At 26.9% G+C, this 20,861-nt stretch overlaps 1 protein-coding gene and 1 long non-coding RNA gene across 3 annotated transcripts; both read right to left on the bottom strand.

The window, feature by feature from the left end:
- Nucleotides 1–7,037: 7,037 nt before the first annotated feature.
- Nucleotides 7,038–8,037, bottom strand: LOC128195017 (uncharacterized). 2 transcript variants are annotated; one of them, XR_008246541.1, is made up of 3 exons: nt 7,819–8,037; nt 7,639–7,694; nt 7,038–7,215 (listed from the first exon to the last, which is right to left on the bottom strand). It is a non-coding gene; the product is annotated as an uncharacterized LOC128195017 (long non-coding RNA). The 2 variants fall into 2 exon arrangements; XR_008246542.1 differs by having other exon boundaries at nt 7,639–7,688.
- Nucleotides 8,038–10,241: 2,204 nt separating this feature from the next.
- On the bottom strand, nt 10,242–13,629 carry LOC108337348 (mediator of RNA polymerase II transcription subunit 20a). Its single transcript, XM_017573852.2, has 5 exons — nt 13,469–13,629; nt 13,247–13,389; nt 12,835–13,013; nt 12,671–12,760; nt 10,242–10,628 (listed from the first exon to the last, which is right to left on the bottom strand). Exons 1-5 carry the CDS (start codon nt 13,480–13,482, stop codon nt 10,377–10,379), a joined length of 678 nt encoding a protein of 225 aa, XP_017429341.1. The 5' UTR covers nt 13,483–13,629; the 3' UTR covers nt 10,242–10,376.
- Between the last annotated feature and the right edge of the window lie 7,232 nt (nt 13,630–20,861).

The raw sequence follows: 20,861 nt of genomic DNA, 5'->3' as shown, positions 1-20,861 counted from the left end.
TGTTAAGATTGTTCAATCTATATTGTTCAATGTTAGACTATTTGGATCTTAACAAAATATCTACGATGAAATGTAGATTCATATAACTTTCTAATTATCCTTAACTATCATATTTTATACAAGAAACTTTCATCATAAAAAAATGGTGAGTTGAAAATGGTTGTCTTTGTACATGGGTTTGAGGTATTTCTTATAAAATTTATTGAAAAGCTATACTTTATTTATTTTTTATGTAGGATATGAGCTTGTTTGATTTCTATTTATAGGATGGGTCGAAAGTGTTTAGGTTTAAATACCTATTTTTGGGAGTTAGTTCCAAATATTATTGAGTTAACTAGGTATGTTTTGTGTAACTCATTTAAACTCGTTTTGGTTCTAACTTAGTTTAGAAATTTCCTATGCTTTTAGAAAAATCCTTATAGCACCTTCTGCTAAAATTTTAATTAACAAAAAGATAATTGGCAGCGGGACAATCTTTGAATCAAATAAATTTGCTTTATATATCGGCAAGTAATTGGAAAATGTTTGTCTTAACACCAAAATAAATATGCAATATAAAACCTTGTTTTTTTATTTTCTATTTTGTTTAATACCAACATTTTATCATTTATTTTCTCTTCACAGGGATGCGGGTAAAATGGAGACATAAGGATAACAAAAAAATTAAGAAAAAAATTGAATTCAAAAGCAACATAAAACCCTCTAGATGTTCGTAGAAGTTTAAATGTTGTTAAACAACATTTAGCTTCTCACCGCTCAAATGATGAATAAGCCAATTTCATTATTATACATAATCATACACCATTCACATAATATGTATATTAATAACATGTATTTCTTTATTAGTCAATTAACCATACTCGATATACATATTGATAAAAATTTATTGGTAATAAATTTAAAAGTGTCCCTTATGCTAATATATTTTATTTCAATCAAAGGAGTTTTTGGCTAAACTCCATTTATTGATACGTCTTCAAGCAAACACATATACAAGAAAATATTGATAAATGTATTAGTAATAAATTTAAAAGTGTCTCTTATGTTAATATATTTCATTTGAACTCATTTTTCATAATATTTAATATATTTATGAAATAATGTGTGTCTACGAATAACAATAAGACCAAACCTGTTGAGACTAAGTCTAAAGTATCATCGCACTTTTATAAACCTTACTAAATAAGAAAATCTTAGACATGATGTTAGATTTGATCCATTGAACCATCTAAATAGTTTATTAAATAGGTTGGACTGTTATGAAAAATTAATTTATTTAAATTAAAGCATTTTAATTCTGTCTTGACTTGATTAGCTCATGATCTTAGTAAACTTAGATTAGTTTATCTTGTAACTTATATTATTTCATTTTAAAAGTAATTATTAATATTATTTTGTAAAAGTGATATTATTTTATTAAAACACAACATATATATATATATATATATATATATATATATATATATATATCAGAATTTATATGTCATATCTATACAAACTAAAGTTTTTAATAAATTTTATTTATGGCTTAAATCTTTTTAAAGCAATACATATTTGTTATTTTAAAAAATTTAAAGTTTCTTTAATGTTTTCCTGTAAATGGAAGGAAAATGATATTATATGTGAATGAAAAAGAGTAGAAATATGTGAGGAAATAGAATATAAGCATCTAACAAGAGTTGAAAAATAGACAAGAGTTGGATGGGACAGTGGAATTGGAATTTTGTTTGAATTGAGGAAATAATGGTAAGTGGTAGAATTTTCACATGGATGTGTTAACAACCTTTCCCTTCGCCCAAAACTTCAGGAAATGGTACAGTACAAACAATTCTTTTTGCCTATATCTATGCCGGCATATCTCTCTCAATCTTACCTGCATAAACATACTTTTTACCCAATTCTATGTCTACCTTTGATATATACTTAAGGGCTTAAATATGTTTATAATCCCTAAATTATAACGTGAATTTGTTTTTAGTCACTTTTTTAAACTAAGGTACATTTTGGTCACTCTTCTTAAGGAAACCTTAATTTTTCGTCCTCCAAAACCAACGAGATTAAAAAGAAACCTTAATTTTTCGTCCTCCAAAACCAACGAGATTAAAAAGAAGCTGAGGTGATTAACGTTTGGTTACGTGTGATGACATCTTTCCTTTCTAACTTTTGTCACATTGGTAAGGAGTCAAACAATTAAGGGAATGGGATGAGATGATCAAACGATTTCTTGAGTGTTGAACTGTTCGGCCCCCTCACCCGCTTTCCTTAACCGTTCGACCTCCTTTACCCCCTTCCCTTAACCGTTCGACCTCCTTTACCCCCTTCCCTTAATCGTTCTGCCCCTTCACCCATATTTTCTTAACCGTTCGGCCCCTTCATCCCCATTCCCTTAATCGTTCAACCCCTTATCAACGTGACAAAAGTTAGGAAGGAAAGATGTCATCACACGTGGCCAAATGTTAGCCACCTCATCTTCTTTTCAATGCCGTTGATTTTGGAGGACGAAAAATTAAGATTTTCTTAAGAAAAATGACCAAAATGTACCTTAGTTTGAAAGATAGACTAAAAACAAATTTTTTTAATAGTTTAGAGACTAAAAACATATTTAACCCTATACTTTGTAACTAAACCTAATTTTATTACAAATATTTTTTTCGATGTTTTCTATTTTAGCAAAATAATAATAATAAATTTGGTAATTTTATTATTATATATATTGTAAGTTTTGTTAGAAATTTATAAATAAAACTAATTTATAATGTATATATGAATGTAAATTTTATTGTATTAATTGATTTAAATTTAAAATTTCTTTTTTATCATTATTTCAAACGTAAATTTTACCTTAATTTCTTTTAAGAAATATTTCAAGAGAAATTAAAAAAATCAATCATTATTAAAAATATGGGTTAAGGTTATTGTAAAAGAAAGATATAAAAAAGTATTTTGCATAAAAAGACATTCTTAGATGTTACATTATTGTGCAACATTAAAAGAAGATGTGACGAGGGCTCTATAGATAGAAAGTGATTGTTAGTAGCAGAAACTAGGCCATTGACCACAGTTGCAATCATGCATCTTCATTTCCAACTTCACTTCATCATAATACTTATCATCTTCACCTATATACCTAATGCGCAACCCTACAAATATATCAACCTATCATCCACCCACTAGATACTTATACTCTTATGTAAAATACTTTTATGTGCTTTAAAAAAAGCATGTTACAGAGACACAATGATAATGACAATGATAGTCAGGTTTAACCTACATAAAAAAAATAATATTAAAACATCATTTTATAATTTTTTTTTACATATTATTCAAAAAAAATTATATTATTCAATACAAAAGTTAAACTTATTATATTCTGATTAGGATACAAAAGTTTTACATCAAATAAAACATGAACATGAATTTAATATAGAGAAGATATCTTCATTGGTGAGATGAAGATGAATTTTTTATACAGAAGATATCTCTATCGATAAGAAATCTTTTGAAGTAATATCAAAAATAGAGCTTTAAGTTTTGATCCAGAGTTTATGTGCGTATTAAATCTTTATGCCAATTATGAGTTAAACGCTTTAACCATTCAGTCATAGACTTAATGAAAATTTTTGTTATCTTTTAGATTTATGAACTAAGTAAAATTTTTTATTTATATTTTTTTATCAAGAGAGTTTTATAGTTATCTTATTTTTTACGTATCAAATATTATGAAACATATTTGATATGTAATTTTTTTTAAACACAAATAATATTCATAAAAGAAATATATCCAATTGTTTTTAAAATTTAAAGACTAAAATTTATGAAAGTTTTTAATATAGATGAATTTCATATCCTCGTCAAAGTTTATAGACTAGAAAGATAATTAATGATTCAATTATTAAGTTAAAAGAGTTGTGTTGCAATTGAGTGCCAACAGCTTTTCAATTTGAGCATTAAAATGAAAATTAATTTAGCTATATTTGTTGAAGTTCATTTTCGCTAATCCCTATTTTGTGTCTTACCCTAAATGATTGAATCGAAATAATTTTGACGAAATGCATTAAAGGAGACAAAGAAGTGCAGTTGTTTTCCTGATTTTGAGGTTAAAGGAGTATATATATGGCTTCTACTAAAGTACTGCGTACCATCTTTACTTTTCCCTCTCAAAGATACATTGGTTTCTGGGAAAAAACATTTTTCTATGTCACGCTACTTTCATCCAATCATACTCACCAAAAAAACATCTTCCAAAACTCACCAAAATAAGCACTGCCTCACTTTCATCCAATCATACTCTTCTCATCTCTATTCTTTCAATTCACTTTCATATACTTAAATAAAAAACGATTTTCATTTTATAACTACTCTTAATTGTGTGTTGTTGAATTAATTTTATATCTATACCAAAAAATTCAATGTTTTCTGCTAAGTTTATATATTTTTTTCTTTACTCAACACTTTCAAAATATACAGATAAACATTAATTTTGATATTGTTGAAATATGCTATTTTTTTAATATATTAATATCAGATTATTTTCCTTTCAAAATATACAGATGAAGAATAATTCTGATGTTTTTAAAGTATATTAATTTTTTAATATACTAACATCAGTTTATTTTAAAAGCTTAACAGAAAATAAAAGAAAAAGCTCAGTAGAAAATTTTAAATGAATTTTTACAAATAAAGGTAACGAAACATGTTATATCACATATGTTAAACTGACCTATTACTAATCTGATGGAATAAATCAGTACCTTTTTTTTATATTTATATTTCACCAATTATATTAAGTTGGACTAATTTAATATATTTTTTTCTGTTATAAATATATACTTTTCTTTATCAACAAAAATTTAAATTTAAATAGAACACTTATGAGATGTTCTAACTTTTTTACAAAAAGAAAATGATAACTCTCTATAAATTGTTTACAAAAGAAACATTTTATACAAAAAGATGTTAAAAATAATTCTTTTATTATATAAATATTTTTTGAATATTTTGATGTATGTTAGTATAATTACATTAAGCTGAGTTCATGGAAGGATGAAAATAAATTGATTGAAGCTTCATCACACTTTAAAGATAAATATAAAAATAAAAAATAATTAAAATCACACAAATCTAAACCAAACATTGTATAAAAAGGACAAGAAAAACATGAAAAAAATAAAGAAATTTGGTTAAGTCAAGTAGAGTGAACAAGCAACAAAAATTAGATATTACATTTTTTTTTATAAAAAACGATTTGATAATTGATTAAAGTTTATAATAAAAGATAATTTAGATAAAATATATCTTTAGATATTTTATTTATTACTTTTAAATAATTACCTTATTTAACTATATAAGCAAATATTAAAAGACAATATTTACTTATTTTTTTTTTAGTCTTTTAATATTTTATTAAATCTTTTTAGATCTTTATGAATATAATGTATAGTGAATATATTAGATTATTTAAAAGATAATTGGAGAAGATTATATTATAAAAAGAAAATAAAAATAAATCTTAGTCCAATTTATGTATAAAGAGAATTAAGAAAACATTATAAGAAGCTTAGAAAGAGGCCTAATGTTTTTCTCTCATCTTTTATGTTCTTTGTCCTCTTCTTTTTTTTTCTCTTTCTATTTTTACGTTACTTTACATTAAATAAGTTTGTGTTAAGTCTCTTTTTATAATTTTTTAATCGAATTATGAAGTTAAAGGAATAAATTTTTATATTTTTTTATTTTTGTTGTGATTTATTTTTATCTATGTCTTTTATTTTTTAATAAATAAAAATAATTATTTTTACATTTTTAAATTTACATAATATATCATATCAGTCCAAAGATTTTTAATTTTAATTAAAAATTTATTTTAATTAAATTTAAAAACTTTCATGTAAGTTTTTATTAATAAATAATATACAAAGTTTTTTTTTATTCTTTCTATTTTCTTCAGTTTACTTTTGTTTCAATTTTTTCTAACCACACACGTACACATATTTCTTTTTTCATTTTATTTTATTTTTCCAATCAAACAACTAAAAATAATCTTATTTTCTATTCTCTCTCTTTCTACCTTTTCTTTTCCAATCACACATAGAATATAAAGGAGCGTTTGAATTAAAAAAAAAAATTATATTTTTACTTTTAATTAAAAGGTATTCGTATTCTACTTTACTTTTTATTTTTAAAAAGTATAAAATCAGTAAAAAAAAATCATTAATCCCAGGTTCTCTTTTTCCATCTACTTTTTTATATAAATTGAAAATGTAGAATGTGATTTTATGTTAAAAATAAAAATAAAAATCTCCTTTTCAATACATAAATACTTATTTTGAAATGTTCTCGTTACAATTCATTTTTATCTAAATAAAAAATAAAAGTATACGAGGAAGCCAATTCATTAGAAATATAAAATACGAAAGAAAATTATTCATATGTAACAATTATAATTTACATTTTATCATACACTAAATTAGAGTAAACTTTTAAATGTAAGAATTTATTGATTTGAAAATGAAAATAAATGTATGAATAAAATAATATGAAAACATGGATATAATGAGAATTGATATACAAAAAAGGAATATTCAAAACATTGGAGGTTTTCGAATCTGAAGTCTGATTCTGACGTTATTTCCTTGAAGCTCATGTTTTCATCCTCAACCATAAAAGTTTAAAATCTCCCACTAGCCTTTCAAACAAAACAAAAATGGATGTCTTATTAAGAAGAAAAGAGACACTAATGATTATGTTTCATTGTTCTAGAAACAAGAAACCATTAACAGTAAATTAACTAAAAACTATTCAATGAAATAACTTTTAATTCAATAACTATGCTACCTACTGAACCTGAGAATCTCTGACGTTATAAAAAAACAGAAAGCATCAAGCATAAGAAATAAAAAAGCATATTAGATAGAACTATTTCCACCTTCTTTTTCTGCATTAAGTTCTGTGAATCATATATGATCCCGTTTCACGACACAGAAATTTTCATGCTCATTTTTCTTATTTCTTCTCATTTCACTGTTTATGACATCATTTCAATATGTAAAAAAGTAAACTATCCTTTTTTGGAAAAATGTAAACTATCTGAAAACAAAAATGATTTGAAATTGTCACAAATCAGACAAATTGTCAAGTATGCCATGTATATCCGGAGTTCCCATAACATTGTTTGCTTATCTCCCCAAGTGCACATATTTTTTTCATACCCGAAGAAACCTGCAACAGTTTTTAAATCAGAAAAGTAGACAAATTTAGCTCATAAAGAAACCAACATTCTAATAACCAACCTTGTACTACTCATTTAACATACAGAAGGGTGAGTTGGATGAATATCCAAAAAGTAATACAGTAAAGTTGATTTTGTATGTTACAGAAGATAACAATACCATTCTTGCAATATGACTTTCCGAAGATGTTTAAATTTTATTTTGTTGATAATACATTGGTATATTGAAATAAGTTCTTAACTCCAGTCAGGAGAAAAAGGTGAATAGCTTAGTAACAAAAAATGTTAATTCTGGAAATGAGCAGAACAAGTTTTGTCACTAAATAAATTAGCTGAAATCAGTCAGTTTTCCATCAATTTTACTTCATTATATTTCTTCCTTTCTTTTTTACAAGATAGTTCTTGAATTATACCTGGATTTCCAGAATATGGCCTCCTCAAAGAAAGAGTTACTGTAGTAGTCCTGTAGCTTAATCCAAAGACCAATACTTCAGAACAAAAATAAGCAAGAACAATTACATGGATTAAGGATAAAAAGAAGATAAAACAGTGCATGAATTAGAGAGCATATTCCTTTCATTCAGAATACTTACCCGTGGTTCTGTGTATTCTTTCTCGTACAGCAAAGAACACAGCAGCGTGTTGAAGTGTATTAATGGTGACATACCACTAGATGTTGAATTCTGATTGATGTTGACACTTCTCCCAATCTTTTTCGATATGAACTGTGCCAGTTTAGATAACAGAAAACATGATGTTACACTTGCCTAGGTGAAAAGGGAGTCATGTCAAGCTTCATTATAAGATCTCTACAAAGACAGACTAGATACTGAGTATCCAAATTACACTACTTCAACAACAATTGATTCTCCAGTAATTCGGCTAATTGATCCGAAACTGAGAAAAAAAAAAAGTGAATGAGTCATTCATAAATCATGAAAACAGAGAGAAGAAAGGAAAATGTTAGTTTAACACCCTTAAATCAAAAAGGCTAATTCTACTGGTAGTTGATAGGAACTCCTAAAAGAAGGTCCTCTTGTTCTCTTATTATTAGATCACCGAAAGAAAATCAAAACAAACGTCCTCTTGTTCTCTTTTGTTCATGTAACTTTTCTATTTGGTTTAGTCACCTCAAATCAGTGTCAAAATTTGTTGTCATAGGCTACAATGATTGTGAAAGTTATAATTTGGTGAATATAATGAGTAATCTTTCTATATGTGATAGGAAGTATATTTAAAAATTTATTATATTTTATAAAAATTTAAATAAAATAATAAATTATCTATAATTTATAATGAGACTTTTTTATTTGATGTACACATTGTTTTTCTTAAAATTATCTATAACTACAATTATTTATTTCTTATAAAATATTTAACTTTCTTCTAATTACTCCATGTAATTTTTATTTTTCCATATCTCTTACATAAAAATAATTAATATATATATATATGTGATTTTTTTAATTACAATATTCAATAATATTCAAATTATTTTTAATTTTTTTCAAAAATGGAACACAGGTTTTCCCTTGTTCAAAATAATATTGTTTAGGTTACTAAAATAAATTGTTGGGAAAATATCACATATTATAGTATTATTATCAATTTGATTTACATTTAAATTTAAATATATTATAATTTAATATATTTATATTTTTAAATAGAATTTTGAAATATAAAAAATTGAAACTATATTCACATGAAGTAAAAGAAAAAATCATTTAAAATTTTGGTTAGTGAAAAAAAATACTCAAGCATCATAAAAAAATGTACAAGATATACTAATACCACAAATTATGTTTTTATATGAATTTTATCTTTAGTAATAAAAACATTCCACTTTCACTAATTTAATTAATATAATTATCATTTTGAAACTAATTTTACTTCGTACATTGAGTGATAAATAACTATTCCATTTCATTATTATTTCATCAGTTTATTTCCTTAAGTGTGACAAATTCAATATTTTTTATAAACTAATAGAGCTTATGATTAGTATTTAGTCTCTTCACTAAGTAATCTTTTCCAATAAGAATTATAAATAAATAGTATATATATATATATATATATATATATATATATATATATATATATATATATATATATATATATATATATATGATCAAAGACCTTGCAAATAAATGAGGACGGAATGCTTTTCAATTTTAAAAAGTCTTAAGTACAAAACATAATTAAATTAATAGGCTAAGTAAACTGATAAACCTATAAATATAAGTATATAAATATAAGTTTGAGATAAGTAGGTAAGTTATTGCATTATGTATCCGCATGTTTTGGAGCTTGAAATCAAGGATCTAAAAAAAATTTAATTACGAACATTCAAAACAACATAAAATGATGATCGATGACCCTACACCTGAATATATATATATATATATATATATATATATATATATATATATATATATATATATATATATATATATATATATATGATGTGACGGATGTCTCCCCATATTGTCTTTGTAAAATTAATAAGATGAGTCAATTTTTTGTAATGTATCACAAAATTACTATTATACATAAGATACGAATGTTATTAAACTCAATTTAATTTTTTTTATCAGCAAATATTAGTTGTTTTTGTTAGTAGAAGAGTTAATTAACAATATCTTTCATCCTATCTTCCAAATACTTCAAATTAATCTTATATTCTATCTTATATGTTAATAGAAAAAAATGAAACTATAATCTTTCTTACCCTCACCAATTTTATAGCTTCAAATGTAGTGACTAAATGTAAGACATCCTCATGAAAACTCTATGAAAACTCTAAAGCATTAGCAGAATCGACCGCACCTTAGCTGACCTATGTTTACCAATGTCACACGAACCAAATAAAAAATAATTTATGGACAATAATTTATAAACAGAATCTGAAATATGCTGGGGGCAGGATCTAGTTTTAAGAAATATTTCTTCTAATTGTAAAACGTCAATCAACACCCAATTGAAATTATCTGTTCTGCATATAACTATGGAAACAGAGTAGAAAAAAAAGGATTTTGTCAATTAAATTTCACATTCTGATTCTTGGTATAATACACAAAAGGAGTATCAAAGATTGAATTCCCTCAAAGGAAAGAGTGATCTTTCAACTTTCATGTAAACAACGAGAAAGGTTCTAGTTTCGTAGCTGTGAAGATTGAATTAGTTGCTGTGAAGATTGAATTAGTTGGGCCAATGCAGCAGCATACTGAACAGCAGTATGCTGAAAAGTATAATTGTCAGAAAGTCCATATTCTGCATAATTTGGTTCTGTATGCACGAACTGACCCGCTAATGATTTTTTAGACACTACTTCTTTCCACAAATCAATGAAATCTTCCATAATGTGCTTGGATTTTTCAACTGAAGAAATAGGAAGATACTCAATCTGCACAAAATAAACATTGAATATTTATTTAGAAAGAAAACAAAACTAACTAAGCAAGATCCATCAAACCTCCCTACACAAAAGATAATATATGTTCTCGATGTGATCATGAAAGTGTCAGAAATTTTTAGTTTTCATTGTAATTTTTATCTTTTTAATTACATATGGAAAATAATTATCCATATAATGAGAATTAAAGGTACTATTAATGGGGTTAATTACTAATGGATATTAAATATTACCTTTTGAAAATTAATGTGTTATTGAAAATTAATGTGAAATTAAGAAGATATTGCCTAATTCATCCTATAAAAGGATGCGAAATTCAAATTTGATCTTGTTAGAGTAATGTATGGCAATCAACTCCATGACTTATCATTCATATTCTGTTTTTTCTTAAATATGATATTAATATATTTTTTAAACTGAATATTAAAATGTCTCTCCCGTTTTCACATCAGTTCTAACAAGGTAGAGAGAGTAAAAATATCAATTTTGTAAGGAAAGAGATCTTTAAGACTAACCACATCAAATGCAAGGAAGTCATAACACAGCTAAATTGTTTTGAATAAAAATTTAGTATTCATATGTTTGAATAATGTTAAACTTTTGAATTCATATATAATAATCAAATTTTCATTGGGTCCAAGAGCAAGTTAAATTTATTAGTAAAGCATTTTCAACTAGAAGGTACAAAGTAAAAATAACCAAATTACAGTGGAAAAGTATTAGGTCTCTTCTTTATTCATTTACATTCTGTTAGTTACCAGTTTACTTGTTATTGTAGCCCTCCTAACAGAGCATCATGCACACCAGATGGGTTCACGGTGTGCACCACCATCATGCACACCACCTCTAAACGAAAATGTCAAGATGGATCACTCCATTGGAATCCCAGATGTGAATTTCATTCCAATAAGAACGACAATCTTACAACAAATATGATGAAGATTGTCAATAACACAATTCTCATGATATATGAGGTGAATGACCAAGTGAATAAACCAACAAAGTCCAAAATTTATTATTCAACTCCTTTGATTTTACATAAAGGAGTATAGACTTCACTCAAAAAAGAAAAGAGGGGACAATTTTTTTGAAATAAGTTATATAATATTTATAAAAATAGATAAAGATTAAATCCCTAAACTTATATTAAGCTATCGTTCAAAAAAAATCAAATAAAAGAATATTTATTAGAACTTAAAAATCTATCCTCATTTCCTCCCCGTCCAAGAAAACTAAATTCCCTAATTAGTTTGAATTAATAGATGAGGGAAGAATAGAGGAAAATGAAATATACAGGTATCATGTTCCATAGTTTGGATTGGTAAAACATGAATGGAATATAATGAACAGTAATGGAACCTATTCTATTGTTTAGTTTGATTTCCCTCCCAATTTGGGAAGGAATGGGAATTGTTCCACTCACCATAACATATCAAAACAGACAATGAAAACGAGGTTTATTTCATTATGATCCATTCCGTTTTATTCGATCTCATTTGTTTTCATCAATACAATCATAAATTTAGTTACAATATGAGTGCTAGACTATTCATGCAGTCAATTCTCAAATCATGCAGGAGAATGTGGTCAGTCTCTTAACATAAAAGACATGATAAGCTATCACTAAACTTCGTGTAGGAGAATGTAGTCAGTCTCTTAACATAAAAGACATGATAAGCTATCACTAAACTTCGTGCATCCGCAATGGACATCCCAGTTTTTGACCAAGATGTGGGACAAGTGATCTCTTCTCCCTCAGTCACATTGCCCCACTCCCCCTCTCATTTTAGTGTTTCCATCAGTATTTTGTAATGCAGAACTGCACATTTGACTTAATGTGATGCTAACTTTTATTTATTATGCATCTTTCGCTACTTGCCTGTAAATCTATCCTCTACATGCATATGAAAAGTTTGGTTTTCCTGCATTTTCCAATATCAACTATTGATAACCTTGGTTCAGCATATCATAACGACATCAAGAACATGCAACAAACATGTATTATCACCACTACAATTTTCAGAGTTAGTCACCTCAATCATAATTCCTCTGAGACTTTCTGCTTGATTGGGAACAACTTTAATCACTCTAATCTGAAAGTCTCCCAATTTATACAGGGCTCCCTGCACCACCAACACATACTAAGAGAGCAAAAACAAAACAACAAAAGCCATGACACTGACAAAACAAAACAAACCTCGAAATGAAGGGTCACTTTGGACTTGTAGGACTGGAGTTTCTCCATGATAGTCAAGATAGAATAATCGGCCTCCAGAACAATCTTCTGGCCACGAATGATGAAGTAGTATTTGTTGGGCTGCTCTAGCATCGAAATCCCCAGAAAATCTCTAGGGAAATCAATGGCCGTGGACGGGTCTGCCAAAATCAGAAGGAAAGAAAGGATTTCAGAGAAAAGTAAAACCCCAAAAATTCACGAAAATGAAGTTGGGTCTAACATAAAGAACTAATCTGTTTCGTAACAATCAAGATTCGAATTGTCACATTAAAATACAGGTATAATGTTAATGTTCCACAGTGTCTAGAATAAGATTCTTGTGTGGAAATAAAAAATAAAAACAGAAAAGGGAGGCAGAATGCAGAGAGGTAACCTCGTAAATTAGGTCTGTAGAATGTGAGGGAGGCTTTGCATCTTCCTTCTTTGACGCCGTTAAGGCTTTCAACGCACTGCGAAATTTCATTCAGGATTTGGCTGTTCACCATAGTTCCTTGGCTGGGTTGCCAATGTAAAATACTAAGAAAACAAAACCCATAAATCACTTTTTGCAAAAACAAAAATTAGCAAACAATTATGGGATTTGTTTCGCTCGTACCATCTGATGGGCATTGTAGCTTCTCCTTTCAACTCAGAGAGACTTTTCTGTGTTCTGCTGTGTTGTGTTCTGTGATACCCTTCTTCTATCTTCTGCCTTCCAATTTTCCAATCCCTTCAAGGCTTTTGCTGGGTTCCATATGCTTCTCCTGCTGAGATGAAAATTAGGGTATTTATATTTTATTTTAATAAACCAAATTAAAATAAGCATTTAAAATCTCCATGACTCATTTGTTTTCATTTTTAGAGACAAGGTCTAAAATGCCTACAGCACTATATTAAAAGTAAATTTATAATTAATTATTAAAAAACGTTGAAATATGTGTCACTTTGTAGGTCTCTCTACATCTTCAATAAACTTTTTTTCTTAATTGATTTCGATCTTTTATAATATATTTTATAAAATATGTAATTTTCATTTTGCTTTTTCCTCTAACCTTTTTATAATTGTTTTGTTGTTGCTTCTTCTTTTTTCTGTTCATTCAAGAAGGAAGTTATGTCTTGTGTTCTGTACAGCAAAATAACTATTACAACCTATGAAAATGTAAGTGTTTAGTTGTGTTGATTTTAATGGATTTGTGAATAATGTGAGAATTGATTTAAAGGATAAAGGAGAGAGAAATAATCTTTTATTTGAATGTTTTTATACTTTGAGATATTTTGTTTATGTTTGGATGTGGTTTTATACTTAGGATCGATTCTTCGACAAGGATAATCGGTTTTGTATGATCTATAAATGGAATTGATTTTGCATATAACCCATAAGCAAAGAACCATTTTGAACAAGTGGTGGTGATGAATCTTGGTTAATGAAATCCATGTTATATCATTTAAAACCGCATGCACATGCACATTTGTAAATCTATAAGAATCTTTTTCAATATATTGTAACAGACTCTATATACATAGTTATCTCCATTATAAAGAACTCATATATAATAAATAATTATTAAAAAAATTATATTATTAAATAATAATAATAAATATTATTATTATTAATATTATAAAATAATAATAAAAATATTAATTTTAACTATAAGGACTGTGACACTCGGGCACTAATTAGGGCGGGGAGTGATCGTCGGTGCAAGAGGCACGAAGTGCAAGAGGCACAAACAAATAGCGACTCCTGACAGGCTTCCAGTGGAAAGGACACATGAATGAATCGAACATACACCCCGGAATGAAAGAGATCTAGAGACTGTATAGGTATGAGACTATACAGTTGAAAAATAGCTTAAAAATATTGATTTGGCTACTCATATCACCAAAAAATGCATTTGTTTTTTGTTAGCCTAACCCATAAGAACTTCATGGTTAAGCGTACTTAGACAATCAATATTTTGCCGGGGCGTTACAAGGACAAAATAACAATTTTATATTTTAATCTATTAAAACATTTTTTAATTTATCACATAATTAAATAGTTCACAAATTTTACACTCAAATCCAATTACTTCCATCTTTAAATCTCTTGAAAGAAACACAAAATTTTTATCTTGAAATCCATTTAAATTCATCCATTCAATCTCTCTCAAACTCGTATTCGCATAAGAATATACCTTAAGGTGTGTTTACTTTTAAAAATGATTTTGAAAAAGAGTAAGTAAATGAAATTTGGATCCATTTAAGAATAATGTATATATTAATTTCTTTAAGGGATTTGAAGGTGATAGTGTGTCGATTTGAAAGTAAAGTTTGTAAGTAATTTGACTATTATCATATATTTAAAAAAATGTTTTAATAGATAAAAAATTAAGATCATCAAATTGTTCTTAATGTTAAAAGTAATATAAAATTATATTTATTAGTTACATTTATTTTGTAAAAAATATTTGAAATATTAAAATTTTTAAAAATTATAATAAATAAATTATACAATATATTTTGGTAACACACCGAATTAAAATCAACTTGAAAACACCTTGTAAATATTCATTATGTTTTAAAATTTTAATTAGTAAAACAAATTTTTAAAAAATCTAATCCTATGCATTTGTGCATAAATTAGCAAAAACATGTCACTACTGTCTTCTTAAAAGAAGAAAAATAAATGAATGTAGTTTGAAGGCCTTTCTAATTCCACATTGCATATAAATGGCAAATGAGGAGACATGTTTAATGTGAATAATTAATGTCATGATTTTCAATTACTAAGCTTATATACTTAATTCCATTTCATGGGATGAAGATGAATACATGCACTAGTATAATACATGTTCAAATGTTTTAGGTGATTTTTGTATTTCACAACCATATAAAAAACATAATGCAATAATCTAAATTTTAATTTCAATTCCTGTGCAGTATCATATCCATCTCAGCCTTCACTTATTTTGAAAGCATGACCAAAGAAGATCAGGACTTGCCATAGGAATTGACTTGGCACAACCTCTTGAAATGGAACACAAAAAAACCATCAAGGAAGTGGAACTAGTTTCAGAAACATCATACCCAATTTCAAGGTTTGATAGAATCGGTTCCAAACCTTATGAAAATCAATTCCTTTGACATTTTTACTCTTGTTGGAATCAGTTTCATGCCTCATGAAATTGATCTCTTTATCTTTTACACTTCATAATGGAATTGGCTCCAACTTAATGAAAATCAGTTTCATTCTTCTTCATCCTCAATCACAGACTTCATCCTTCAGTGTAGTCTCAATCCTTCACCACCATGGAACCTTACTAGATTCTTGTAGCACTTGTTTTTACTTGTTTTTCGTTACATCATCAACCACACATAAATTTCACCCCATCCAATAACTCACCTGAAAGGGCCATTACTCCCTCTCAGTCAACCTCACCAAAAGAAAAAGATCTAACACCATGCACATGAAGGAAGAAAAGATTATTTAATGAAGGTAAAAATATATTTTAATACTTATCACCCTTAAATTCCCTTAGTTGAAGTAATGTTAAAAAAATTCTAAATCCTGCTAATCCCCTCCTTCCCTCACCCTCAAATTTGCTAATTTAAACATCCTCTCACTTGTAAATCATTCATCGCTTATTGCTTAATCTTATTAAAATGAACATACTCACAAGTAAACACAAGATTAGTTTACAAGAAGGAATTTTTAATGTCATTATATGCTACATAAGTGATTATATTGTTTTATTACTTATTGATTTGTAAATTACATAAATATTATATATTATTTTAATAAAAAGAAACATTATTTAGTCATTGTATTGAATATAATGGTTTTTTAAATATAATTGAGATAAAATAGTTTCATTTTGTTTACATTAAAGTTTTTGAATTTATTAATTTTGTGGATCACGAGTAGACAGTAACTTTCAATATATTTTGTATAAAGAGAATATAAAGAGAAATATTTAGTTATATGAGTTGATGGAGATTTCTAAATATGATAATATGAGAATAAAAACACACATTTATGAGAAATTCACTATATCATACTTAAGAGAACATTGGTTATAATTTATTACTATGTGAAAGTGAAATGGCTCAGAGTGTGGATAATATGACACATGTAGAATCTGAGTCTAGTCAATTATGTGTATTTCAGAAACCTCTAAGTCTTGGAAGTCATAAAGATTGTGCAAATGAGACTATGTTTATATGTTATGCCAATGAGAGCATATGTTGTTTAGACATTTGATTTTTGCTAGATTGTTATTTGTGTGATTTATGTATTATTAAGACATGTAGACTAGCTAGTGATGTGGTAATAGATAGTATGCTATATAAGAAGTGAGATATGTCTAGAAGAAATTTGTTGGTCTGGAAATTACCTGCAAAAGATAGTATGATATCAAAATGAGTAAAGATTTAATAATTCAAGTTATTAATGCTATTAAATGTTTTTCATCTATCTTTCTGTCTAAAACCGATATTTATAGATTTTAAAATAATGTATTATAAATAATGATTTAGATAACTCGATATATAATACAAATATTATTAATAATATTAAAAAAATTCTTTTATTATTTTATTATTATTTTATTTTAAGTACTTATTTTATAGTTATTTTTACATTATACAACTTATAACCATATCATAACATGATTGATCATATTTACGTAAATTACATTACATAAGAGTGTTCTTGTTTGGTCTCATACATTATTTAACGTTTTTCTTCCGTAGCAATTCAGCTTCGATAAAAAGAAAGAAACAAGGTTGCTTCATGTTTCACATTAACAGTATATGAGTGACCTTGAATTTTACAGTAATTATCTTTTTCATACTTGGATCTGATCTGTTAACACATCTCATGTTTTTCTTTCATGATAAAAAAAAAAAAAAACAAAGAGACAGGTTCTTCAGATTTGGGTCTGCATTAATATGAGGAAGGAAAGAGACAAAGCATTAAATTGTATTATTTGAATAGGATCTGTCTCACCTAAATCCACGACACAGTTGACTGAAAAATAAATAATGTGAGAGATAAAAAAAAGAATTAAGATAATAATAATAATAAAAAAGTGGGTTTGGTTTGGAGAGTGATTGTTTGAATGTCGGGTAGTGACTGAGTGGTAACAGAGGGAGTCAGAGGAGATGGTTGAATGGAAAGAAAAGGGATAATAAGTGTACCTTTCTTTGCCTCTTTCTTTGCCTCTTCTGTCCCTACTCATTACTGCTCAACTCTTTCCACCTCTCACCTCACACACCACTCTGCACTCTTCTCAACCCTTCTGCCTTCTCTCTGCACTCTCTGCAACACACTATTTACTTCCTCACTTACCCTTTTTTTTCCACCAATACAATAACACTCCCACTCCCTCTTCCTTTTTCACCCTTATCTCATCAAAGATTCCACCTTTTTACATACAAATATTATCTCTTAAATACGCCTTCCTAAATAACCATTACAAAATTCCTTACATATTACTCAAATGGCACGGACATGGTAAAGTTAGATTATGAACTCTTTGGCTCTTTTCGTTTCACCTGATTTTCCTGTACACGTAGAAAAGAGAGGATTGATTTAGAAAGAATATGTTATTCTTTTGTGTCGATTTGCAAAGATTTGTTCGGACGTAAAAGTAGAGATTTACGAGAATACACTGTACATACAATCTCGTCTTAGGTGCACGGATTTGCGAAGAAATACCATACAAAGACTCATATGTCCATGAAGATGACCAAATGTGGAAGCAGTGTGGGTTGAAGAAGTGATAACCGGTTAACACAGAATAGTGGCGTAATTGGTTATAGGAGCATGTAACCGGTTATAGGAGCATGAAATTTTGGTGGCACAAACGCGTAATCGGGCTATATATTTTTCAGTTTTTTTTATAATTATTTGAATATTATAATTTAAAAAAATCTACATCTTAATAAAATTAGGTATATTATATTTTCTAATTTATTAAAAATAAGTTGATTATTTAATTTTTATAATTTTTAAACATTAATTTTATAAATTATTCATAATTTTTTTTTCTTTATAAATATTTTTACAATTAAATATAACATTTATAAATAACATTTTATATTACTTTTATAACTAGGAGCATTTTGATAATCTTTAATTTCTACCGATTAAACTCATTTTTAAAATCCATCACATCAATCAAATTCTACACTAATTCTCACAAACTTTACTTCCAAATTCACTCTCAATTATCCACAAATCCACTCAAAAAAACAACAAAAAAATTACCCTCAAATCCATTCAAATCATCTTCTCCAAATCACTCTAAACGAACAAAGCCTTAGGGTATGTTTTGGTTCAAGGAATCCAAGTTTATTTCTGGAACGGTGTTCAAATTCTAAGTTTTTAAAGTTCTTTATTGTTATCTATAAAAAAATATTTCGATATTAAAATAAATGAATATGAATATTAATAATAAATACGTAACTAATGTAATAAATTATCTAAATATCACTAATTTGTATTTATATATTTTAAGATAAATTTTTAATTAATGTTGATTTAATTACAACTCAAATAATAATAATTTAATTTAAAATTAATATAATTATTTTTAATGTTAATTTCATTTTTTTTAATTTGATTGATTTTTTGACCAACTTCTATGAAACTATAAATTGGTCAATTGTGTCATTTTTAAGGTGAGGCGGTTATGAAATTATCCCTAGAGTTAGCGAAGTTATTCATCACTTTTTCTTGGACAAAAGAGAACAGAATCCTTCTCCCATGCACTTTCCATGGCATTATTAAAAAAAGAAAAAAGATATGTACTTGCTTTCCCACTGGGAATTTAGTCCTCAGAAGGGGTGGAAAAAAAATTTATACTTGGATTAATCATGCTTTATTTATATAATCCTAAAATTATGGTATATTAGGATCAGAGATGTGATTAATAATTAATCAGAACTTGGTTTTGTCTAATCATGCAATAGGAAAGAAAGAAAGTGATTTATGGAGTTTGTCTTTTTGGTAGACAGGTGAATATTTGTAAAGAGCACACAGTGTCCAAGCTTCTTCCTTTGACCCTACCCACGTGGATGGACTTTCTCAGGTATTTAGTATTTTAATAAATAACAAATAAATAAACAATAATAATAGAACTTGGAAAGTAGAATATTCTCTTCTTCTTCTCTTATTTAGCTGCAAGGTGTACGAGAATTGCAAAATAGAATGATATTTTTATGCAATACACACGTTCCGTATTTGAAACTAACGTTTGGAGGATGACCATGTGATTAAATTTTGGGCTAATTTTTTTGCCTTTTAATTGCATGGGTTACTATGTTCCATTCATTCTTTAAGTTTTTTTCTTTCTTTTTTATGTCGAACAAACTAATTGTGACTGAACAAAATTGGAAGGTTAATTTAAGGTGAAAGATTCCATAGGGTTTAGAGGTTAACAATAGAAAAAAGATAAAATAAAAAGTACATTGATAAGTGTTCATTTATGATTTGGGGTGGTGTAAAAGGTAGATTGTGGGATGACATTCTATGTTGAATGATAATATCATATGTTTCAACTTAATAAAGAAAGTAGAAGAAAAAATAGATGTAGGGACAATTATTTTAAATTATTTGATAAGTTGGAATTGGACTAAAATGACATCAAGGGATTGTTTATGAAAAGGAGAATGGCTAGATGATCCAATATGGGTTATGAAAGAGATAAAAAAAAGGTTTTATTAATAGTTTGATTTTTATATTTGAATTTTTGATTTGTTTTAATTAAAAATAATGTAATCTTTTAACTTTTTAATTTGGTTTTATTCTCTTAAATTAATGTTAATATTATTTGAAATGAATCATAAGTTAATAAGTTAAAATTTGGATTATATTTTATCTTAAAGACCTTTCTAATTTAAGATTTTTGATACATTCTAATGGGGTTATTATGTGATATTTTTTAAAATTTTGGTACATAACATAAGAAAGACCCCAATTTTGTTTATACATTAGTTTTAATATTTATCGAAATACTAAAAAA

This window comes from Vigna angularis, chromosome 1 (genome assembly GCF_016808095.1).
Source record: "Vigna angularis cultivar LongXiaoDou No.4 chromosome 1, ASM1680809v1, whole genome shotgun sequence".
Lineage (NCBI taxonomy): Eukaryota > Viridiplantae > Streptophyta > Magnoliopsida > Fabales > Fabaceae > Vigna > Vigna angularis.
Note: the sequence above shows the minus strand (reverse complement) of the source record. Positions and strands in the feature narration are given on the sequence as shown.